Source organism: Oncorhynchus clarkii, chromosome 16, assembly GCF_045791955.1.
Source record: "Oncorhynchus clarkii lewisi isolate Uvic-CL-2024 chromosome 16, UVic_Ocla_1.0, whole genome shotgun sequence".
Taxonomy (NCBI): Eukaryota; Metazoa; Chordata; class Actinopteri; order Salmoniformes; family Salmonidae; genus Oncorhynchus; species Oncorhynchus clarkii.
Window position 1 is genome coordinate 34,550,211 of NC_092162.1, and position 25,922 is coordinate 34,576,132.

Here is a 25,922-nt window from a genome sequence, read left to right on the forward strand (position 1 = left end):
CCTAAGGTTTGTGTTTGTTTGTGTGTGTCGGTCAAGGAAGAGGGCGAGGGGGCACCACTCACATTTCTCGCAGACAGCGCCCCCTCTCCCGGCGGGGCAGATGCAGGTGAAATCGGCGCCGTCGTCCTCGCAGGTGCCGCCGTGGCGGCATGGGTGGGAGTCACAGGGCTGCTGAGCTTTGGTGTAGTGGGGCACAGGGCTGGTCCTGTGGAGGGGGGTGATAGTAATGGTGGGAGTGGGGGCCATGGTAGAAGGGGCGGCGGTGGTCCGGCGGCTGGTATAGGGACGGCGTGTGGTGCCCAGGGGACGGCGTGTGATGAAAGGGGAGTTGGGGTGCGGCAGGGTGGTGATGGTGGCAGTGCTGGCAGTGGGGGTGGTGGCGGTAGCTCTGGTAGTGAAGTAGGGGAGGGAGAACAGGCCTGGTAGACAGATGAAGAGAGGGAGATTCAGAGAGAGAGAGCAAATGTCAAGGAGCATGTCAGTCTTGGACTTTGATACAAGAACCAAAAAATGTCTACTCATGCTCGCATCGTCCTTCCTAAGAACATTTCATGTCCTCTCATGCTTCGTGTTTGTTACATTACATGTAGACAACGCAAGCCAATCCCCTGGGTGTGTCCTACCATAGTTGTTGAAGCGAATATTCTCCTCCTCTGGCTTCTTCACCACAATGGCTGTCTCCTTGGCTGCCTTCAGCTGCTTGAGCAGGGCTCCTTCAATGTCCTGCACCGTGAAACTGGTCTCTGTGGGACAACATGGAGGATAAAGACATTCACAACAACCCAGAGGACACCACACACTTGGATAGCTGTACTTCTACGTATTTTATATATCACAGAGCTAGCACACCTGATTCAACTTGTCAACTAATTATAAAGCCATTGACTAGTTACAGTAAATTAGTTCCAGGGCTACCACAGAACTGTGAAACATTTGGTCCCAGAGGAGAGGTTTGAGAGACACTGAACTAGAAGACAGAGAAGCAATGTCCTGAAACGGCAGGACATTAGGAATGTCATTCCCCTCCCTCCATCCCATTGCAGTAAATATTTGCGAGAGCGATCGAGGCCGCTTGCGACAAGACAACGACACACCCAAGGGGACCAGTCATTCTCCTACCATCCAACAAAGTTCACTAAGGTTCAGATGAACCTTTCTCATAACATTTTCCACAGATGGCCATTTGAAATGGCCGACGCAGAGTTCCTTTATGGCAGTGTCTATTGTGCGGATGTAAAAGAGAAGAGGCGTGGAGAAGGGCAAGGTTTTTGGAGGTTTAATCCAATAGGGGAGAGGCACACACAAAGCCTTGTTCACATTGGAAGTTCAAATCCAATTTTTTGTAATATCCGATTCTAATCTGTTATTTGTCCTGCAGTCTGAACGGCTAAAAAGCACATGGAATCTCATATTTCAAGGCACATTTCAAACCACCTTCGTAGATGGTTCGAAGTCGGATGCAAATCTTATTCCTGTCCATGCCACTTTTATCTGAATGATAAAATCTGATTTACTTGCCCTCAAGTGTTTTTTATACTTATTTGGCATATTTTATTGCTTGCTAGCTACTCTGTTGACAGTTAGGTAAGAACATGTGGTTGCTAACTCGTTAGCTAGTTACACTAGCTAGCTACACTACATGGCCAAAAGTATATTGACATGCTCGTCAAACATCTCATTCCAAAATCAAGGGCATTAATATGGAGTTGGTCCCCCCCCTTTGCTGCTTTAACAATCTCCACTCTTCTGGGAAGGCTTTCCACTAGAACATTGCTGCAGGGACTTTCTTCCATTCGGCCACAAGAGCATTAGTGTGGTCGGGCACTGATGTTGGCGATTAGGCCTGGCTCGCACTCTGCATTCCAATTAATCTCAAAGGTGTTCGATGGGGTTGAGGTCAGGGCTCTGTGCAGGAGAGTCAAGTTCTTCCACACCGATCTCGACAAACCATTTCTGTATGGACCTCGCTTTGTGCACGGGGGCATTGTCATGCTGAAACAGGAAAGTACCTTCCCCAAACTGTTGCCACAAAGTTGGAAGCACAGAATCGTCTAGAATGTCATTGTGTGCTGTAGTGCTAAGATTTCACTTCACTGGAACTAAGGGGCCTAGCCCAAACCATGAAAAACAGCCCCAGACCACTATTCCACCTTCACCAAACTTTACAGTTGGCACTATGCATTGGGGCAGGTTCTCCTGGCATCCGCCAAACCCAGATCAGTCCGTCGGACTGCCAGATGGTGTAGATTGATTCATCACTCCAGAGACGAGTTTCCACTGCTCCAGAGTCCAATGGCGGCAAACTTTACACAACTCCAGCCGACGCTTGACATTGCGCATGGTGATCTTAGGCTGCTTGGCCAAGGAAACCCATTTCAAGAAATTCCCGACAAACAGTTATTGTGCTGACGTTGCTACCAGAGGCAGTTTGGAACTCCGTAGTGAGTGTTGCAACTGAGGACATAGGATTTTTACGTGCTACACGCTTCAGCAATCGGTAGTCCAGTTCTGTGAGCTTGTGTGATCTACCACTTCGCGGCTGAGCAGTTGTTGCTCCTAGACATTTCCATTTCACAATAACAACACTTACAGTTGACCGGGGCAGCTCTGGTTGGAAAGGTGGCTTCCTATGACGGTGCCATGTTGAAAGTCACTGAGCTCTTCAGTAAGGCCATTCTACTGCTAATGTTTGTCTACGGAGAATGCATGGCTGTGTGCTCGATTTTATACACCGGTTGCAACGGGTGTGGCTGAAATAGCAGAATCCACACATTTTGGCCATGTAGGGTAGTTGACTGCTGTGCCTAGCCAAAAAGCAAAGGTGACAACAATTGGTTGTTAAATGACTTCTGAGTGATAGGAAGCACAAGCACAACCACTAATCAGCGTACACTACTGTGCACACACCCGTCGTTACTATGACAACTAGCGTAGCCGTGTCAGCAAATGACTGTTGTCTGAACACACACACATCCGAATTGATCACTTGTAACTTGTTGTTTGCACAATCAGTATTCAAAAACAGAACTGATTTGAGCATTAAGGCCTGCAATGTGAACAATGCTTAACAGCACTCTGGGGCTGAAATGAACCCAGTTCTGAAAGACAACGCCACCAAGCTTACTGAGAGGATTTAATTGTTGTTGGTGTTGTTTTGTTAGTTTTTCCCTGTTGGCGCTTACAAATAACAAATACAGCCCACGTCTGAAAAAGAGAATAACAATGAAAATAGCATAGCCACGGTCTAGTGTGTTTTGTAAAATGGAATGACTTCCTGAACAATAATGCCAGTGCAGTGATACACTGCCGTGGCCTTTTGCTTACATTGGCATTTAGAAACTTGTTTATATGTATAATGAATGTGCTACACTAGCCATAACTGTCACAGTCATTCTCTGGACCTAGTTTTGTCCCATGGAATAAATGTTGTGGATCTTTATGTTTTTCCTCAAAATCCTGGACTATCGGACCACCATTTTATTACGTTTGCAATTGCAACAAATAATCTGCTCAGACCCCAACCAAGGAGCATCAAAAGTCGTGCTATAAATTCACAGACAACACAAAGTTTCCTTGATGCCCCTTCAGACTCCCTCTGCCTACCCAACGACGTCAAAGGGCAAAAATCAGTTAACCACCTAACTGAGGAACTCAATTTAACCTTGCGCAATACCCTAGATGCAGTTGCACCCCTAAAAACATTTATCTTAAGAAACTAGCTCCCTGGTATACAGAAAATACCCGAGCTCTGAAGCAAGCTTCCAGAAAATTGGAACGGAAATGGCGCCACACCAAACTGGAAGTCTTCCGACTAGCTGGGAAAGACAGTACCGAAGAGCCCTCACTGCTGCTCAATCATCCTATTTTTCCAACTTAATTGAGGAAAATAAGAACAACCCGAAATGTATTTTTGATACTGTCTCAAAGCTAACTAAAAAGCAGCATTCCCAAAGTGAGAATGGCTTTCACTTCATTAGTAATAAATTCATGAACTTCTTTGAGGAAAAGATCATGATTATTAGAAAGCAAATTACGGACTACTCTTTAAATCTGCGTATTCCTTCAAAGCTTAGTTGTCCTGAGTCTGCACAACTCTGCCAGGACCGAGGATCAAGAGAGACACTCAAGTGTTTTAGTACTATATCTCTTGACACAATGATGAAAATAATCATGGCCTCTAAACCTCCAAGCTGCATACTGGACCCTATTCCAACTAAACTACTGAAAGAGCTGCTTCCTGTGCTTGGCCCTCCTATGTTGAACATAATAAACGGTTGTACCAAACTCACTAAAGGTGGCAGTAATAAAGCCTCTCTTGAAAAAGCCAAACCTTGACCCAGAAAATATAAAAAACGAATCGGCCTATATCGAATCTTCCATTCCTCTCAAAATTTTAGAAAAGGCTGTTGCATAGCAACTCACTTCCTGAAGACAAACAATGTATACGAAATGCTTCAGTCTGGTTTTAGACCCCATCATAGCACTGAGACTGCACTTGTGACGGTGGTAAATGACCTTTTAATGGCATCAGACCGAGGCTCTGCATCTGTCCTCATGCTCCTAGACCTTAGTGCTGCTTTTGATACCATCGATCACCACATTATTTTTGAGAGATTGGAAACCCAAAATGGTCTACACGGACAAGTTCTGGCCTGGTTTAGATCTTATCTGTCGGAAAGATATCAGTTTGTCTCTGTGAATGGTTTTCAGTGTTCCTCAAGGCAAAAATCAGAAACTTTCTGTCCAAAAATGATGCAGAAAAATTAATCCATGCTTTTGTTACTTCTAGGTTAGACTACTGCAATCCTCTACTTTCCGGCTACCCGGATAAAGCACTAAATAAACTTCAGTTAGTGCTAAATACGGCTGCTAGAATCCTGACTAGAACCAAAAGATTTGATCATATTACTCCAGTGCTAGCCTCCCTACACTGGCTTCCTGTCAAGGCAAGGGCTGATTTCAATGTTTTACTGCTAACCTACAACGCATTACATGGGCTTGCCCCTACCTATCTTTCCGATTTGGTCCTGCCGTACATACCTACACGTACGCTACGGTCACAAGACGCAGGCCTCCTAATTGTCCCTAGAATTTCTAAGCAAACAGCTGGAGGCAGGGCTATCTCCTATAAAGCTCAATTTTTATGGAATGGTCTGCCTACCCATGTGAGAGACACAAACTCGGTCTCAACCTTTAAGTCTTTACTGAAGACTCATCTCTTCAGTGGGTCATATGATTGAGTGTAGTCTGGCCCAGGAGTGTGAAGGTGAATGGAAAGGCTCTGGAGCAACGAACCGCCCTTGCTGTCTCTGCCTGGCCGGTTCCCCTCTTTCCACTGGGATTCTCTGCCTCTAACCCTATTACAGGGGCTGAGTCACTGGCTTACTGGTGCTCTTTCATGCCGTCCCTAGAAGGGGTGCGTCACTTGAGTGGGTTGAGTCACTGATGTGATCTTCCTGTCTGGGTTGTGCCATGGCAGAGATCTTTGTGGGCTATACTCTGCCTTTGTCTTCGTCTCAGGATGATAAGTTGGTGCTTGAAGATATCCCTCTAGTGGTGTAAGGGCTGTGCTTTGGCAAAGTGGGTGGGGTTACATCCTTCCTGTTTGGTCCTGTCCGGGTGTATCATCGGATGGGGCCACAGTGTCTCCTGACCCCTCCTGTCTCAGCCTCCAGTATCTATGCTGCAGTAGTTTATGTGTCGAGGGGCTAGGGTCAGTTTGTTATATCTAGAGTACTTCTCCTGTCTTATCCGGTATCCTGTGTGAATTTAAGTATGCTCTAATTCTCTCTTTCTCTCTCTCGGAGGACCTCAGCCGTAGGACCATGCCTCAAGACTACCTGGCATGGTGACTCCTTGCTGTCTCCAGTCCACCTGGCCATGCTGCTGCTCCAGTTTCAACTGTTCTGCCTGCGGCTATGGAATCCTGACCTGTTTACCGGACGTGCTACCTGTCCCAGACCTATTATTTGACCATGCTGGTAATTTATGAACATTTTAACATCTTGGCCATGTTCTGTTATAATCTCCACCCGGCACAGCCAGAAGAGGACTGGCCACCCCTCATAGCCTGGTTCCTCTCTAGGTTTCTTCCTAGGTTCCGGCCTTTCTAGGGTGTTTTTCCTAGCCAACGTGCTTCAACACCTGCATTGCTTGCTGTTTGGGGTTTTAGGCTGGGTTTCTGTACAGCACTTTGAGATATCAGCTGATGTACGAAGGGCTATATAAATACATTTGATTTGATTTGATGATAACAGTACATTTACCATACTATACCATACAGTAAGGGCTGGTTTCTTGGACTAAGAAGCACTTTCAAAGGACAATCTCCATTGAACATGCTTTTTAATCTGTGTCCGGGAAACTGGCCCAGAGTGTGTTCATCATTACTTTTTATCAAAAAAGTTTTTACCTGGGTTGAAGTGGGCCTCGATGAAGGCCAGGATGGAGTTGCTGGGCGCCAGGCTGCGGACTTGGACACTCATGAAGTCGTTCTGCACCTTTGATTTACGGAACAACTCGTTCAGCTGAGCCAGGGATGAGAAACACATTCATTAGTACATATCACAGACAAATATTTTGCAGTTTAGGTTGTCCCTCCCTGTTTCAGTCTGTTTTGTTCTGTTTCGTGCATAATGAATACAACCAGGATGATGAATGAGCGAGGTAATGAGCTCTGTGCAGTGGCTCATCCAATTTGAGTGCAGTAAACTCATTTCCCGGAAGGATGGGGGAAGACTATGTCTGCATCCAAAATGGCACCTTATTCCCTGTATAGTGCACTACTATTGATCAGGGCCCCTGTGCCATTTGGGACGCAGCCTTTGTCAGGGAATAGGTCTTCTACTGTGTAGAAGCACATTGGGCCTGGTCTGGGTGCACAAATTGATATTTAGCTGCAGATAGGGGTATAATTACATGAACATGTTTTTTTCTGAGGCAGTGGTAAATGTCAGGTTAGCATGGCACACGCTGGCTGCTGATTGGTTTAGCTTCTGATTCACAATGTGGGTGTGTGCTTTTGGTGCCCAAATGAAGTCTAAGTCACTGTCAGGAAGTAAATAAGCTTGTAATCCACATGGTTTCATGCTTCCCTACTAGACAGAGCATAACATTCATCATGTATCTCTCTCTGTTGGCTCAAATTTGATACCTTGAGGGAGACATAAGGCGCTGTACCAAGTACCTGACCTAATTCTTGTTTATTTTAAAAAATAGAGCTAACTCCTGCTGACCACTCATCTCAAGAGATTTTGAAGCACACACAATTGGGTTATTCTCCTGTTCCTCCTCTGTTCACTCCAAATGATTTGTATGGGGGTGAATGACATCACTCCCACTACACCATATTCCATTTTCTATACTAGCCTACTGTATGTTTATGTCTCTGTACATACTCCTCGGGTACCTCTGCTGGGTAGAGGGTGGGACTGCAGGTAGCATAACAAAACCAATATGTGTGTGCCCAGACACAAACCCCCACACGGCAATACTGAACCAGAAACATGGCCACCTCTCCCCCTCTCTAGTTTTAACCTCAGGTGATATCCACACACAGTCTCTAGCAGACAAACACACACAAGGGGCTAGAGGGATGGTTTTGCTATCTAGTGCCACAGCTGGCCCCCACGAGGTGTAGGATGCACACACATACAGTCACACACTGAGTGTTGTGAGGTGGTAGATTAGGCTTCGACGCGGGCCAGTGACACCATTTCAACAGCTGGCGAGAAGCACACGTGTGCGTGCGCCCACACACACACACACACACACACACAATGTCCCCGTTTAAGAGCGAGCATTAACTTTGACAACCCACACTTGTTCGACAGACCGTTGTTGAACCACTGACTATGGCAGCTAGTTCTGTATGTAGGGGGGTTGCTACTCACAGCATTCTCGATGCTCCTGGCCGTCTCGCCAAACAGCTCAGACTTGGGATCCTCCATCTCAGGGGTGTAGAAGACCTCCTGGCCCTCCACCTGGTCCAAGTGCAGGAAGCCGTTGAACCGCATGGTGGCTGGGAGGAAATGGTGTCACACACAAGTTATAAATGTTTACTTTCTGTACCTATGGGGCATGCGGTGCCCTCAACTACCCGCCCTCGGCTTCAGACAGTGACCATTTTGGTGGAGTAGTGCCAGTCTGGGGTTAGTGATGGAGTGTGTGTGTGGGGGGAGGGTTAGTGTGGTTGTTTTTTATGGTGGGTGTGGCTGTGGAGTTGAGGGGGCAGAGCCTGTGATTGGCTGCAGCGGAAGTGGAAAGAGTGGATGGTGGGATATGAAGGAGGAATGAAAGAAGAATAGAAGAGGAAGAGCAGAAGGGCAGGGGGTGGAGTAATGGAGTTTACCAGACTGAGACTTGTCCCAAAAATTGGCAGAGGCATGGAGGACTGAGTAGAGAGAGAGAGAGATCAGTTAGATAGACAGGAGATATTAACACACATATTACAAAGACAAGCAGAGAGGGACAGACAAGACAACACGCATAGGAAAAATTAAGAACATTTTCTAAAAGTCTCCAGCTTTGGCAAAGACAGTCCCACACCTTGCCCTTAAACATCAAACATCCCCATTTCCCTGTTCAAAATCCTTCAACCCCCAATGACCTCTTGCAATTGTTCCGGCAACACAATGGCAGCGAGACTCAAGACATCGTGAAAGAGAAGAGTGAAATAAAGCAGGAAGCAGGAGAGAAAGGGGGCTGGAGAGGAGATGAGGAGAGGCGCTGATGCTGAGGTTTCATGCCACGGCTCATAATCAGCTGAACAAATTGCCCAAATCAATCATGGTGCCCTGCTTGGAGCTCGCCTGAAAAAAAAAGTGAAGAGCATTTGTATGATTATCGTGGAAGATAGCCATAATTGTCTCCTAATGCCGCCAAACCGGTGACTGACAAAATTGCATGATAAGGACTTTTTTTGGCCGTTGTCTCCGCACGACACACATCGATTCAAATCTGATGGGGCAGCTATTAAATAGGAACAAATGGGGAAGGTTTGGATGGAGAGCAGAAAAAAGAGGAGAGGAGAGCAATAGATCAGATTATTTTTATATGGGTAGAAGACAAAACAGAGGAGGCCATTTTTCCGACGAGCAGCAGCCGTGATGGACAAAGAGAGGGATGGGGGATTATCAGATAAGGTTAAACTGTGAAATTTAAAAGGCCTTGTCTGAGTTTAACTTGCCACTCGCAACTTGCATTGGGAAAGTGGACAGAAGCTTTGTTCTTAGTATTAACATATTCAACTCTGACGCCCTCTGGTGGCATTTTGTAAATGACTCATAATATTGTATACTACCCTCATGAAGTAGATTTCATTTCAAAACTATAAGTCCTACAAACACATGATTAGTACAGTTAGAAAGGTAAGGACTGTGGGATTATGATAAAGGGGGGTGATAAAGGGGGATCAGAAACAATGTGACTATAACAGAGCCTTAGATACAGCAGATAAAACTAATGTGTGTGTGTGTGGGGGGGTCACAATTGAGAGATTTGAATGTCTAGGTTTAACATTAAATATGTAAACAATTATTGTTCCAAAAGGTTGTTTTTTATGAAAAAACCTAATGGTGTCGCTTTAAACATGCACAAATTCCCAGACAGGACTTGTGCAATGTAATTTTTCGTATTACAGGAATAATTTTTCATCTTACTGGAATAATATACATATGAGCAGCAGGGTAGCCTAGTGGTTAAAGCGTTGGATTAGTAACCGAAAGGTTGCAAGATCGAATCCCCGAGCTGATAAGGTAAAATTCTGTCGTTATGCCCCTGAACAAGGCAGTTAACCCACTGTTCCTAGGCCGTCATTGTAAATAAGAATTTGTTCTTAACTGACTTGCCTAGTTAAATAAAAATAAAATAAATGAGGAGAAAGCTGAAGTCTCTACCTATCCATTGACGTAAATATATCCCGTCTGATTCCCAGTTTGTCCAGTAGGAGAGCACATGATGTCTCTTGGCAACTTCAAACCAAACCAAACCTCTGGTTTGGGTCGTCACCGTGCCAAAATGGCTGAACAGACACTTCTTTTCCCATTCACTATTCCTATTGTAAACAAGTGAGATAGTTTGATTTCCGTAAAGACAATGGCTGTAGCTTTCAAATGGTACGTCACTTTCTAACTTCTGACAACAAAAAAAAAGATTTTTAAATGGGAAACCATTCGCATGATACATATACTGTAACTGATACAAGTTATTACACTTTTCAGATGTTTCAATGGTGTGGCAACAAAGTCAGAGTTATTGAAATCACTCCCACTGATGCTTATCTTATATTATTTCGGACGTTTAAAGGAACACAAACATGATCAAAATATCCATTTGCACACCAATAAAATTTGTCCACACCTTCTGATGATCGTTTACAGGGTGATCTAAAGTTAACTACGCCTGTTTTCGCTAGGAGTTAGCAAATAGCGGTTATCTCCTCTCCTCAGAGAGATCACTTACACCATCAATACAGGAGGAAAATAAAGCAAGACGCTCCGCTGAAAGATATTACACCTTGCCGGTCGGTTCTCAGGAGTAGAAATAGGTCTGGCGTATTGATTAAGGAGCGATACACTCTATAAATCGGTAACTCTTTGGCAGAATGAGCTATCAATCGACAAAGGGTGGGTGTGACACCGTTAGCGCCTCGCCACTGCTGACAAATGGATGTTTGTGCATTTCGTCATTGCGTGATGTGGCGTACTGCAGATGTACTGTACCGAGACTGTATTGTAGTGCTAATAGCGTGATTTCATTTAATGGACGGTAGCGACTGGTAATGTTGGTGTGATTTCATTTCATGGATGGTAGCGACTGGTAATGTTGGTGTGATTTCATTCAATGGACGTTAGCGACTGGTAATGTTGGTGTGATTTCATTTCATGGACGGTAGCGACTGGTAATGTTGGTGTGATTTGATGTCAAGGACGGTTAGCGACTGGTCATGTTGGTGTGATGAGAAAGAAGCAACACAGCTCTAGATTTTATATGAGCACATTGTTTCATATCCAATAGTCCTCTTCAATTTCAAGTGTACCTCCTAAAGGGGTTGAAGAGAGGTGAGGTGGTAAGTATAGGAGTGGAACAGGAGAGGGGGGTTGTGGGGTACTTACAGGGGCATTTGGCTCCCTCAGGGCTGCTGGAAGCCGTCTTGCCATCAGGACAACAGCCGAAGGGAGTGTTGTCACACGACGAGCGGTCCTCCGCTGTGGGGATGGTGGTGGCTGCGGCTGTGGGGTCTAGGGGAAAGAGGAGGGTTCATAATGCTTCATAACACCTCATAACGCTTCATAATGATTCGTAACACTTGTAACACATCTTAAATCTGGCAGTGGTGGCTACAGCCTAGGGAACTAGGGGAGAGAGAGGAAGAGATTCATAATGCTTTATAGCTCATTTTAATGCTTCATAATACCTTTGTAACCCCAACCTCGGAGAAGCTGCATCTGGAACTCATCTCCATTATGAGAGCCATACTGTAGTAGCTACATAATGGGCTACATACCGTTATAATGGCACTAAGTACTTTGTGATGAGGGTAGATAAATAACCACGGAAACAGCTAATCTCTTCCACTGATTGGGCGATTGCTATCTGCACATTTCCACTGATTGGCAGATGGCAATCTCCAAACACTTTGTCCCTGAGAACATTGCCTTTGCTATAAATCTAGGAGTACCCTGACCTCATCTCAAATGGGGTAAAGTGGCTACTCTCACAGTACACCAGGGAATGGCCTGCACCCGTTTCTCTCTTACAGGGATATGTTTCTCTGTGGAGCAGCTTAACGGTCACCCTATGATTAGAAATGATCGTAGAGCAAACAACCGTGGCTTGCTGAATAAGTCGTTAAGACGTCAAAGGGGGAAGGTTGTCTCTTCAAGGACTCCCTGTCGTCGCCCTCTGAGTGAAACACTCGCCGCTAGGACAGGAGTCTGTGGAGAAACAACTCTAGGTCAGGGATTGGAAGGAAGGGAGAGAATGATGGAGAGGAGTGTTGGCGTCTACAGGGCATCTGTTGGCACATTGATTTACGGACCACAGCAATTGAGTTGGGAGAATGGGGGTGTAGGGAGGTGTGCTATTGCTCCATTGGGAGGCAAACACAGATCTACCCAACCACAACCACCCCCCTGTTTACATAAACATACAACTAGACACACAGACACATAGGAGACCCAGGTCTCCTTGGCAGACAGGCCATGTGTGCCAGGCGTCAGCGAGCGCTCCGGTCCGCTGGTGACAAGAGAATAAATCTGCAAGAGGGAAAAGCGTCAGAGGAAGCGCTGAGGCTCGTGTTCCATCAATTCAGGAGTGTCAAAGCAAGCTGTTGGGTCACAGAGCTTTGGAATGGTAAAAAAAGCTGATTGAAAAGGGTTAGTCTACAGGTCTCTGGAGTGTGGTGCTTGGTGGAGTGGTTTAGCTATAAGGCCAGAATGCCGTGGAGGGATTTTACTGTGTAGAGTGAGAGTTGTGTTCCGTATCACTATGCTGCAATGACAAGGTAAGAGAAATTCTTATCAAGCTATCAACGCAGCTTTGAAACAACCCCCCAACATAAGCCAATAATCTCATCAACTTTCTGTTTTCCATTTCTACAAAATCTGTTATGTGGGGAGAGAAATGCTTCAAATATGGAAATAGCTTCTTATTTTGACAGAATGGAGGATACTGTGACAACAGTTTTCGTTTGGAACACATTCTTGTATTTCTCTGCTTAACATTTGGATTAAACTGAATGCAAAGGACACTTTGAAAACACACTTCTGTTGTGGTGACATAACATCAGATAATGACATGTATAATGTCAAACAATGACATGTTTAAAATGTAAGAATGACTTTGTTTGATGTTATACATGTCATTATTATCGGTTTAATCCAAATGCTAGCTAACATTGAACATTGAGCACAACTGACACGAAAGCTTTATGAGCCGAAGTGTACATGTGCTAGGACAAAATGTGAAGCCATAGTGAGTAACGTGTTAGCACCATGGGCAACTACTTTGGTAACACAGGACCTAGACCAGGTTGAATATGTGTCCTGTCCATTGATGCGTTCAATCATGGACATGTATAGCTGCTGCCAGTAGTAGTCAGATATTGTAAGATACAGTGGGGCAAAAAAGTATTTAGTCAGCCACCAATTGTGCAAGTTCTCCCACTTAAAAAGATGAGAGAGGTACATGGGTACACTTCAACTATGACAGACAAAATGAGAAAAAAAAATCACATTGTAGGATTTTTAATGAATTTATTTGCAAATTGCGGTGGAAAATAAGTATTTGGTCACCTACAAACAAGAAAGATTTCTGGCTCTTACAGACCTGTAACTTCTTCTTTAAGAGGCTCCTCTGTCCTCCACTCGTTACCTGTATTAATGGCACCTGTTTGAACTTGTTATCAGTATAAAAGACACCTGTCCACAACCTCAAACAGTCACACTCCAAACTCCACTATGGCCAAGACCAAAGAGCTGTCAAAGGACACCAGAAACAAAATTGTAGACCTGCACCAGGCTGGGAAGACTGAATCTGCAATAGGTAAGCAGCTTGATTTGAAGAAATCAACTGTGGGAGCAATTATTAGGAAATGGAAGACATATAAGACCACTGATAATCTCCCTCGATCTGGGGCTCCACGCAAGATCTCACCCCGTGGGGTCAAAATGATCACAAGAACGATGAGCAAAAATCCCAGAACCACACGGGGGGACCTAGTGAATGACCTGCAGAGAGCTGGGACCAAAGTAACAAAGCCTACCATCAGTAACACACTACGCCGCCAGGGACTCAAATCCTGCAGTGCCAGACATGTCCCCCTGCTTAAGCCAGTACATGTCCAGGCCCGTCTGAAGTTTGCTAGAGAGCATTTGGATGATCCAGAAGAAGATTGGGAGAATGTCATATGGTCAGATTAAACAAATATAGAACTTTTTGGTAAAAACTCAACTCGTCGTGTTTGGAGGACAAAGAATGCTGAGTTGCATCCAAAGAACACCATATTTACTGTGAAGCATGGGGGTGGAAACATCATGCTTTAGGGCTGTTTTTCTGCAAAGGGACCAGGCCGACTGATCCATGTAAAGGAAAGAATGAATGGGGCCATGTATCGTGAGATTTTGATTGAAAACCTCCTTCCATCAGCAAGGGCATTGAAGATGAAACGTGGCTGGGTCTTTCAGCATGACAATGATCCCAAACACACCGCCCGGGCAACGAAGGAGTGGCTTCGTAAGAAGCATTTCAAGGTCCTGGAATGGCCTAGCCAGTCTCCAGATCTCAACCCCATAGAAAATCTTTGGAGGGAATTGAAAATCCGTGTTGCCCAGCAACAGCCCCAAAACATCACTGCTCTAGAGGAGATCTGCATGCAGGAATGGGCCAAAATACCAGCAACAGTGTGTGAAAACCTTGTGAAGACTTACAGAAAATGTTTGACCTCTGTCATTGCCAACGAAGGGCATATAACAAAGTATTGAGATAAACTTTTGTTATTGACCAAATACTTATTTTCCACCATAATTTGCAAATAAATTCAGAAAAAATCCTACAATGTGATTTTCTGGATTTTTTTTCTCATTTTGTCTGTCATAGTTGAAGTGTACCTATGATGAAAATTGCAGGACTCTCTCATCTTTTTAAGTGGGAGAACTTGCACAATTGGTGGCTGACTAAATACTTTTTTTGCCCCACTGTATATGGTGGCAACACATCTGTCAAAACAAAACTGCTTGATTTTGTTGAATTTAAAGGAGAAACAGCAGAGGAGATTTGCAGCTGAGGTCCTGGTGGTCATCCAAAAATGTAACCTGCAAAACAAAGTCGTGGCATTCTCTGCCGACAACACAAATACCAACTTTGGAGGACTGAATAGGCTGGGGAGGGTCAATGTCCATACCAATGTTAAAAATGCTGTGCAGCGGGAGGTGATTGTCTTAGGTTGTTCTGCCCACATCATTCATAACACGGCCAGAACAGCTTTGGTTATGATTCCCCTTGGTGTTGAGTACCTGCTCACAAAGATATTTGGATATTTTCATATTTTCACCATCAGAGTAGAAAGTTTGTTGGCCAGGAGTACCATAACATTTTAGGACACAGTAATGTTCTCTGGCTGTCCATGCTCCCTGCACTAGAAAGTGTGCTGAAAAGGTATGTGCCATTTTCTTTCTTAAGACAAATGCCCTGTTGTCCTGCGAGCAATGTTCAAAGATCCACTGACTGAACTTTGGCTGGCCTTTGTCCATGGAAACTCGACCATATTCAGTGGCATGATCAAGATGCTTGAATGCCAGGACCGCTGTGCTGTGGAGTCAGCTGCAGTTCTGAGAAACATTGAGGCAAAATTGACTGCAAGACGTGATGACAACTTCATCCCAGTGGTCAGAGGACTTCTGAGAGAGCTAGAGGAAAATAGAGACATGTCTAAAGAGAGCTTTCTCAAAACATCCCAATCATTCTTCACTATGGCTGTGAACTACTTGCAAGCATGGGGAAAGCACACAGATAATCTAAAATATTTACATTGTCTCCTTTTAAAAAGGCAACCTCTGCGTGAAGACATCCAGAAGGCAGCAGACACACTGCATGAAAAATGCCCCAATGTGACCATCAATGAGGATGCATTGTTTGACGAGGTTACTGGCCTGCAAGAGTTCCTAAAGGGGGGGATCGCTTGAAGAATGGAAAACATCTGAGACGCGGCTTAGTCAGAGATGGAGCACGGTGGTTAACCACTTCAAAGAGAACGACATCCCACACACTAACCTGGCTAGATTAGCGTCTGTTGTCATGTGCTTACCTAGAAGTAATGCACCAGTCGAGAGAGTGTTCTTCCAAATGAACGATATGCAGTATGGACAGCAGCAAGAAATAGGTTCACTGTTCCTACCATCAAGGCCATGCTTATTGTGAAGACAAACTTTAACCTTCCCTGCCAGGAGTTAATGGAGAAGCTGGCCAAAGACAGAGCAATCCTGAAGAAAATACATTCTTCTGAGAAATATACAGATTAGGTTGGTATATTATGTGGTTACCAACCTCATCAGCATCTTATTTCTTTATTATGATAAGTATTTCACATATACTATTGTCTGTTTTTTCAATTTTGCTCATGTTCTCTTCTGCTCTTATTCTAGCAGGACCACTGAATGGCTGTTCAGATCAGTTCTGTCTTGTCTGTAGTGTTTCTGTAGTATAGTTGTTTTCTCTATCACAATGTGCCTGTTAGACTAAATACATGAAACCGGAATTGTCCCCCTTTTTCATTTCATAGATAATAACATTGGATATTTTAATGATATATTGACCGCCAAACTGGAAATATCCCCGGTTGTCATTTCAGAAATCTGGTCACCTTATTTTAGCTAGCTAATGTTCGTGGAGGTGAGATGGCTGGCTTGCTACATTAACTTACATGTACATTAACATAACATTAACTTACATGCATGAAGTGTGGGTAACATTAGTATCTGGAATTTGTCTTTCATCAGTAGAACACGCCTGCCTCTCCTCCATACAAGGAGAATGGTCTAATGCCTCACATCAAAAAGAGAGCTGGCCCAAGCAAGCACAGGTTATACCTGAAGCATGAGGACGTGCAGCGAGTGGTGAACTTCATCAACAACTACGCAGAGGATAATGCAGTAATATTACCAGGACGCCACCCAGGACACAAACACTTTGGTGGAGAGCTGCTTCCATCCCATGTGACAAAAGCAGCAGTGTGCCATCTCTACAAGGAATCGATGACAACACTTGGCATGTAAAGCATAAACACATTTTGATTATTTAATTGACCTCCAACATGATTGGCACTACTTTTATTGATCTCACATTATTTCTGTATTTTCTAGAGGTACGTGCAGTCAGGCTGTCTTCCTTCAGGAATCTGTGGGGAAAATTGCTGCCCCACATCTCAAGCACTAAGCCCAGGGCAGATCTTTGCTGGCAGTGCCAGAGGAACAACTATCAGGTCTTCAGATCTGCCAATCTGCCAGAAGCTGTTAAGTTTGTGCTCTGCCACTGTGCCTGGTGGACCATGCACAAGCTCCACCACAGTCTGGACTTTCACTTCCTGATCACAGGCCACACACTGGTGCTTCAGGATCATCAAGCAGAGCTTCAGAAATACCAGAGTGAACACTTTGTCTGAGATTGCTGGTGTTGTGAAGGACAGCACTGTGACAGGGGACAACATCCCACAGCTGGTGGGACTGGAGGATGGTACGGTGCTGGTGGAAAGCTATGGTTGGCAACAACACCTGACTCTGTATTTCAGGCCGCTGACACAGATCAAGCAGTACCAGCACTTCAGGTGAATGTAATTTTCATTGCATTGTATGAGGTTATTATTCTTATCTAAACTTGGGAGGTGAATTGATGTTGTGCTATTTCCTGTTTTACAGCTTTTATGCTCTGGAGCCTGGTGTTGTCGCCAAGGAGTGTTCGGACTCAGTCGGGACCATGTTTTAGCTGCTGTGCAACACTGACATCCTTCCTCCCACAGGTGGTCTGCCTGTACAAGCACCACCTGGACTGGACACAGCTAGACAAACTTATCTTTTTGAGAAGATCAGGGAGTTTTGTGATGAAGAGGCTATGGACATCACATGCCCTGCACCAAAGTCAAGGGCATGACAGAAACAGGCTCTCCGAATATAGATTCCCTTGTTCATGCGTTGTTCGGACGAACCAGTCATCAGCACTATCTGCAGTGCTTCGATTCAAATGACTCTCTAAGAACACAAACGCCTTACGTTGCTGCAACTATATATATATTTTATCCTGCTGCTCAGCCACTTTTTCCCTGATTGTATGCATACTACTACCTCGTCTATCACTATTGTTATTAATATTGTTTGTGTACATACTGTAGATTATTTTATTTATATTGCCACTATCTATTTCTGATATTGATACTATGCAAGTAACCATTTGGCTGTACCATTTACATCTTCCGTAGAGACGCATCCACTTCGCAAGACTAATCAATATTCATTTTATATATAAATATTTTGCTATGTGTGGTCGTTACATGATTTTGTGACATACCCCACAGACTCACTGAACACAAATGCTTTGTTTGTAAATTATGTCTGAATGTTGGAGTGTGCCCCTGGTTATCCGTCAATGAAAAAAAATGAAAGAAATTGGGCCGCTTGGTTTAAGGAATTTGAAATTATTTATACTTTTACTTTTGATACTTAAGTACATTTGAGCAGTTACATTTACTTTTGATACTTAAGCATTTTTAAAACCAAATACTTTTAGACTTTTACTCAAGTAGTATTTTTCCTGGGTGACTTATACTTCAGTCATTTTCTATTAAGGTTTCTTTACATCTGGACACTTTCTGTTTACCTGGAATTCCTCCTTATTGTAGGTGTTACCACTTTTAGTCTAAATCTTTACTACACTACTCACTGTTTAGCACATGACCTCACATGTGAATCTTTAAAACCTCTTAAGGCTAGGCAGAATACTGCCCCCTTTGGAGGAATTGCGTGCCCATAGTAAACTGAAAAAAAATCTGTCAGAAATTGCTAATATATGCATATAATAATTATTATTGGATAGAAAACACTCTAAAGCTTCTAAAACCGTTGGAATTATGTCTGTAAGTATAGCAGAACTCACAGGGCAGGCATTCTTCCAAACTAGTTTTGTGGTCATGAAAGTTGGGGCAACTTTGACGTGATCGCCCCCACCCTTCCCAACCAGCTATGCATTCATAATTGACAAAAACATATCTGATACGGAGGGGAGATTTATTTTGATAACTGGGTCACTATATGGTCAACCAATTACTATCTTAAACATATACGCCCCAAACACAGATACTCCTGCTTTCATGTCAAAAATGATAACCCTGTTCAATGAGCATTGTGTTTCCTTTGCCGTGGTGGCCGGAGATTTTAATTGTACCCTTAACCCAACACTAGACAAATCAGTCCCCACCACAAATCCTAGATCTGCAAAGATGTTGAACTCTCTTACTAAAGAGATGGGACTGATAGATAACTGGGGAGAGACTAATAGCTCATCTATGGACTATACATACTACTCTAATGCCCATAACACCTACTCCCGTATAGATTACATTTTTATCCCAAAGAGTTTCATAAATTCAGCCACATGTACAATCTGACCCATAGCACTTTCAGATCACGCCTTTGTCCACCTCCGCTTTGACCTCTGCAAAAACATCCCAAGGTCAAAGAGCTGGAAATTCAACACCTCCATGCTATCAAACGAAGCGTTCCATACATTGGTAACTACATGGATAGACAACTACACACAAGACAACAAAGATTCTCCTGTTTCTCCTGCCACAATGTGGGACGCTGTCAAAGCCACACTAAGAGGCCATCTAATTGCATATGCTTCCTCTAACAAAAAAAGCAATGGAAGCACACAGGCTAGATATTGAGAGGGAGCTGGAACGCTGTGAAAAAATACATAAACAATCCCCAGACAGCACCTCCTGGAGTCATCTTAAAGCAGCCAAAGCCCAACTGAATTTGGACTACACTCGGGAGATAAAAAAAAAAAATTCTTTACTAAACAGAAATACCATGAGTATAGCAATAGGCCCAGTAGATTGCTTGCTTACCATTTAAAAAAATAGCAGTCAGAGCGTACAATCATGGCTCTCCGAACAGCAGAGGACGAGGTCACATATGACCCAAAAAAGATCAATTTAACTTTTCATGATTTTTACTGCAAACTATATAACTCTGAGAGAAAACACACAGAGGCAGAACTCCACTCTTTCCTAGAGGGAATCTTGCTACCTAAACTATCAGAGACCGACCAAGAAGATCTCAACTCCCCCCTTCACTCCTGAGGAGATCCTGGAGGCAATTACCTCCATGCCACCTAATAAGTCCCCAGGCCCAGATGGATTCCCCAGAGAGTTCTACAAAGCTTTTTGGCCCCAGTTCAGCCCTATCTTCATGCCAATGCTGGAGGATTTTTGCAAAAATGGAGTTCTTCCAGACTTAATGCACACAGCTCGCATTACAGTGTTGCTCAAAAAGGACAAGGACCCCCTATCCTGCTTGTCATAATAAAAGCGGACCAAACTGGATTTATTAGAGACCGATACTCTTCTGATAACATTCGCTGTCTTTTTTATATTATTGATCAAGTAAATGCACAGAAGACCCCTGTCCTGCTGGCTTCACTGGATGCTGAGAAGGCGTTTGACAGGATGGAGTGGAGCTTTCTGTTTTCAGTCATAGAAAAGTTCAATATGGGCCCAAATTTTATTAAATGGATGAAATCACTATACTCTCATCAAAATGCCATGGTGACTGCTAATGGACTGAACTCTGACAGATTCCCTCTAGAACGGAGCACAAGACAAGGGTGCTCGCTGTCCCCCCTGCTCTAGTTGTAGGGGGCAGAGCCTCTGGCAGAGCTGATAAGGAGCAATCCAAGTATTATGGGTGTTTCTGCAGGCGGCCTGCAGCACAAAATTTCGCTTTCTGCGGATGATGTCTTGCTCTACATATCCAACCCTGAGAAATCCCTCCCTCTCATTTTAGACACAATTGCTCAGTATGGCAAGTTTTCAGGTTATAATATCAATTTTAACAAATCCACTGTCTGCCCTCTCAATATTACACTCACCAGCTCTATGAAGACACTATGTCCTTTCCAATGGAATACACAGGGGTTTCAATACCTCGGGATCTTCATAACACCAGATCTGAAAAGCCTTTTCAAGGAAAATTATCTTCCACTCCTGGATCAAATCAAGAACGATCTCCAAACCTGGATCTCCCTCCCAGTTAGCTTAGTAGGAAGAATTAATGTCATCCGTATGAACGTTCTCCCTAGACTGAACTATTTATTTCAGATGCTCCCATGCTATCTCCCAGTTTCCTTTTTCAAAACAACTAACCAAAGCATCACCAAATGTATATGGGGCAATAACAAACCTAGGATCAAGTTTTCCACTCTATCGAAACCTGAATCTAAGGGTGGTCTTGTCCTTCACTCCCTTCAATTGTACTACTGGTCTGCCCAAATCCGCAACATGCTAACATGGATCACAAACAGACAAGAGTCAACGTGGATTCGGATAGAAGCCCAATCCTGTGGTTCATTGCCCTTAAGCTCAATTATATTCATTAATAACTTTAGTGAAGTGGGCAAAATAGCCAAAACCTTTGTGATTTACAGCACCCTACTAGCGTGGAGGGACTGTAAGAAATACCTGGGCATTTCCTCCCAAATATGTTCTCACTCGCCTATAGTAGGCAACCCAGACTTGCCAAAAGCCCTGAGGAATGCCAGAAAATCACTACACTGAAATCCTTTCAAGAGCTCTGCAGTGAATTCAATGTGCCAAGATCCATTTAAAAATGGATCTTAGATATGTAATTTCCTCATTTACTTCCAAGAGGAGGTTTAGAACTCAGTTGAATGAAGTTGAAACCCTTCTTGTCACAGCACAGTCCATTAAAGGCAAAATATCGTATATCTCTAAAGGCTCCTCCTTTACTCCTTTGAAAATAATCTGGGAAAGGACTTAGGTCTGACTATCAGTGATGAGTTATGGGCGGAGGTTTGCAACAGGGTATACTGCACCTACTCATGTAAAAATTAAAGAATCTAATTACACATTTTGTACAAATTTTATTACACTCCTTTGAGACTCCATAGAATGAAAACAGATATGTCTCCTAACTGTAAAAGATGTACCTCTGAAAGTGTACCTATATGCATGTATTTTGGAGCTGTAGAGAGATTGCCAGATTCTGGACAGAGTGAACGGGGTGACTTGGGAAATGTGCAGATACATGTTGTGTAAGGTGCTGTAAAATCTACAAACGAATTATTGGCTCGTCGTCTCAGCGAAGGCTAGAAATAGCTAATAAGAACCTTGATAGTGCTGCTGCAAGTTTCATATATGTTTTTTTAAGTGTTATTTGTGAGTATGTGTAGGTATGTAGAATATGTGTGTGTGTGTATGGGTGTGAATGTATGTATGTATATTTGTATGTGTGTGTATATGTAGATATGCGTATATATGTGTATGTATATATATATACACCAAAAAAAAAACTTGTATTATTTTTTGAAATATTTTATTGTAATTGTATTTTTTTTATTATTATTATTATTATTATATATATTATATATTTTAACTTTTTTTTAAGCCTGTCACATCTGTGAATGTGGAATGTGTTTTGTTGGTTGATTGTAAAACAAGAAAACTTAATAAAACTTTAAATTGAAAAAAAAAAAAATACAGTGTTTGATATACCATTTTGTAGCTCTGAGTCTCTACTTTTTACCATTGTAAAATGTATGATGTAGCAATGACATATCAAACCTTGAGTCAGTTCAGAGGCCCATATTCAACCTAGGGATGTGCACGGGGGAAGCCAGAAAAAATAAAGCCCTATTAATTCCTATGTGTTGTGATAATTGGGTTGTTTGCTCTATTAACCTGTTAATTCATATGCCTTGACACCGTGATATACTGTATAGGCCTAAGGCCGAGACAATAAGAATACATTTATTTCATTACAAAACCGGAGAGCAATCGGTGAAGTCCACAAAATATATTGCATGTAACAAACAGTTACGTGACCTACAGCATGGTCAAGCAAGTTTCCAACATTGTTGGACTACTACTGATTTAGAAACACGGAGAGTTACCGCAAGTCGCAAAGAAAACAGGCGCTTCCTCCACTATTCCAACATCTAATCATCAATGCTTAGTCTAATACAATGACAACTAAAAGATACCAAAAACGTTTTAGTCCAATCAACGTAAGTTAAATATGATATGGCTGTCATGGTACTGATTACTTCGTGTGTGTGTGCGTGCGTGCAATTGGGAAAAAAACATGTTGACTCATCCTACTTGTAGAGAAACGCCAAAGCCATCCTCCTCTTTCATGTTGCCTAAACGGTCTATGAATCTGTCATACAGTACACACTTTTAGTTTTTGTTGTCCTAGACTACCTGGCTCAAATGCTTGCTCGCTAGCGTAACTTCCTTTCATGGGCAACACTGTTGCAGGCCAGCTGGTTAACATTAGCATACTACATCTAGCTACATGTTGAACTTCCATCCTCTCAGACCAGGGGCACAATGTATAAATTTCTGGACCCTATATCACTATCTTTAACATTGTACTCAGCTGTTGGTGGTCAGGAGCTTCAACATTTGTCAGGACGAAAAGGAAAATACTTTGTGTAGCTGCGGGAGTTGTACTGAAGACCATTTGGAAAGTGTGGATCAGAATCACCGTTATAATCATTGGTAGAAGCACAAGCATTTCACTGGCAATACCATCTGTTAACCATGTGTATGTGACCAAATACATTTGATTTGGAAAGTACGGAGAATGAAGTAAAACAAGACCAAATCCCTATCTCCATCCATGGCTAATATAGCTAGCTAGCCACCGGAGGACAATGACACAACGAGATGCATTCTTTCTGTCAATGATGTTTGACTTCTGATGTGATGTGATTGGTCTGAAGCCAAATCCAAAACTGGCATCCCTTGACACGTTTTTTTGGGTGCGCCAGGGCCATCTAAAGCTGAGCTCACTCAGCACTGATTGATAAAAAAATATATAAAATAATAGCCAAAGGGAAGGCAAATGCATGCTGGCTTCCCTTGCATTCAATGCTACGGGAGTCAACAATGTCATACTCTTTTTGGCCAGACAGCATCAGATAGATACGCTACTGAGAACGAGACACACTGCTTCGTTCACTCAGATGCTTTCTTCAGTGAGATACATTCAGCCTCTTGCTTTTTGAAGGAAATTTATGAAACACAGAGAGACGAAAGATACATTATTTTGTATGTTTTTTTCCCTTGGTACTTTTTGGAGGAAAGCTTGGCTTCCCTTGGCATCCATGAATACACACCACTAGTAGGCCAATCAAAGAGGCTCAATGTGTAGCAAGGGGAGTGAGAGTTCACTAATGCAATGCAGATGGAATAAAATTACGGAATTAAAAAGTTAGTGAAATGACAAGGAGTAGGCTTTAAAGAGCAACCAAGAGGTAGCCTGTTTTATCTGAATTGGGTTGGGGAGAAAGTGCAGAATGTGGCCTCAATTAGCCTAGCTAGCTATAGATGAATGACACTATTCAAATAGTGAAATAATTTCAAACCCCCATCTGTAATTCAACCCTCCCCTGACCTCTGACCCTTGACCCCCTGTGGAGCAGAATTATGGGTTATGAAGTGAAATAGCTTTGATTTACCAACTGGCTCCTCTCCGCTCGCCTCCAGGACTCCGACGCCGCTACCCTCTTCCATCTCCTCCACCTGGTCGTCTCCGCTGGGCTCACCGCTCCCTGAGTCCTCGAAGGCTGTAGGGGAGGAGCCAGGGCTGGTGTGGCTGGGTAGGCGAGGGGTGGTGGAGTGAGGTGGGTGGTGGGGGGTGATGACGGGGTGGTTGGTGGTAAGCGGTCTCTCAGTGGACATGGGGGGCGGCAGGGCCTCCACGAATGAGGCTAGTGGCCCCTCAGTTTCATCATCGTCCCAGGGAGAGTATGATGTGCCATGGCGCGGCGACGTAAGCCTGACGTGGGAGGGGGTGGTGGCTTTTGCGCGGGGGGTGGGGGGGTAAGGGGTGGGTCGGCTGGCAGGCTCGGTGATGCTTTCTGCATGGGGAGGGAAGGGAGGAGGAGAGGAAGCAAGGAATGGATGAATGGGTAAGCAAAGATGAAAATCTGTTTTTTTATTTTCTTCTCCCTATAGCCCCTATTTCGATTGTACACCTTTACCTCATACTACTGCTGTACCCCTTATGGTTGTCTTTTGTGTTCTGGTCACGTCAGGCACCTGAGCACCCAATACTGACCGACACACAAGAGCAGAGGCCAGACTCATTGCAATATGAAATATACATCTAAAATAGAATTGAAAACCTATGCACATAGGAACGGAAATCCTGGATGAAATCTTTTAACCCCACATGATTTAGGAAGCAAAACACACCATGAAAATAAGAACATCTTACACTGAAGTATGCCAAAAGATGGCATACTGTTGAGTTCAACTGCACTGCAGTCTGTGTACAGAGAAGAATAATGTGCCCTATATAGGGTTAAACTGCACTGCAATTGCACTGGTGTGTTTGTGAGGCATGTGTGTTTGTTCAGTGTGTCTGTGTGTATATGTGCTGGTGTTGGTGTGTGTCTGTGGGTATGAATTATATATACATATTAAAATGTTGCCTTCTTGTAGCGGAGCTTTAATCACAGACAGTCAAAGCCTCTGGTGATGAATGATTGATATAAATGGGGCAGAAATAGCAGGGTTTAACTCCGGCTTCAAAGACTCCAGACTCCGCTCACAGCCGCACAAGTATCCGTCAACTCCGCCGCGAATGGCAGCCTTGTCAACACAGTCACACACGCCATCCAAAAACTCTCAGAAATCCTTTTCTTGACGTCGCAAGAGAGAGGGACCCGCTTTTCTTTCAGCAGAAACCAGCATTACCCATGCAATGCCTTGGGTACAAAGACAAACATGTATCGGATAAAATCGATAAAATAGGAGAAAAACTCCTGAGGGAAAGAAGCGAGTCAAGAGCTGGAGGGAAGGGAGACACTTTGTAAGTGTAGCTGCTAGGATGGCGGCAAACCAGCCAGGCGTCACTTAATACTGATGCTCCTACTTTACCCCAGCCGTTGTTTGTGCAGGGCAAAAGAAAAACCTCCTACGGTATATTATTTCCATCTCATTGGAATTCGGCAAACATTATGTGTAGGATTTAATTGCACACTAATAATCTCCTATTTGATAGGCAATTACGCCGTGAGGTGTGAAATGTGATACCTTGATGAGGCGCTGGATGTTATCAGCCAGGCAGGCACCCCACTATCTCCCATCCTGCTAGGCTCCAGAGGAGGGGAGGCAGAGGAGC

At 43.7% G+C, this 25,922-nt stretch overlaps 1 protein-coding gene across 1 annotated transcript in view; it reads right to left on the reverse strand.

Annotated features, from left to right (window-relative positions):
* LOC139368345 (agrin-like) overlaps positions 1-25,922 on the reverse strand; it is a 445,616-nt gene that overhangs the window by 51,425 nt on the left and 368,269 nt on the right. Inside the window, exons 18-23 of the mRNA XM_071107109.1 lie at positions 24,253-24,654; positions 11,115-11,240; positions 7,893-8,020; positions 6,413-6,527; positions 624-743; positions 63-419 (exon numbers count right to left, since the gene is read on the reverse strand). Coding sequence (XP_070963210.1) covers positions 63-419; positions 624-743; positions 6,413-6,527; positions 7,893-8,020; positions 11,115-11,240; positions 24,253-24,654 — 1,248 coding nt within the window. The remainder of the gene's footprint in view (positions 1-62; positions 420-623; positions 744-6,412; positions 6,528-7,892; positions 8,021-11,114; positions 11,241-24,252; positions 24,655-25,922) is intronic.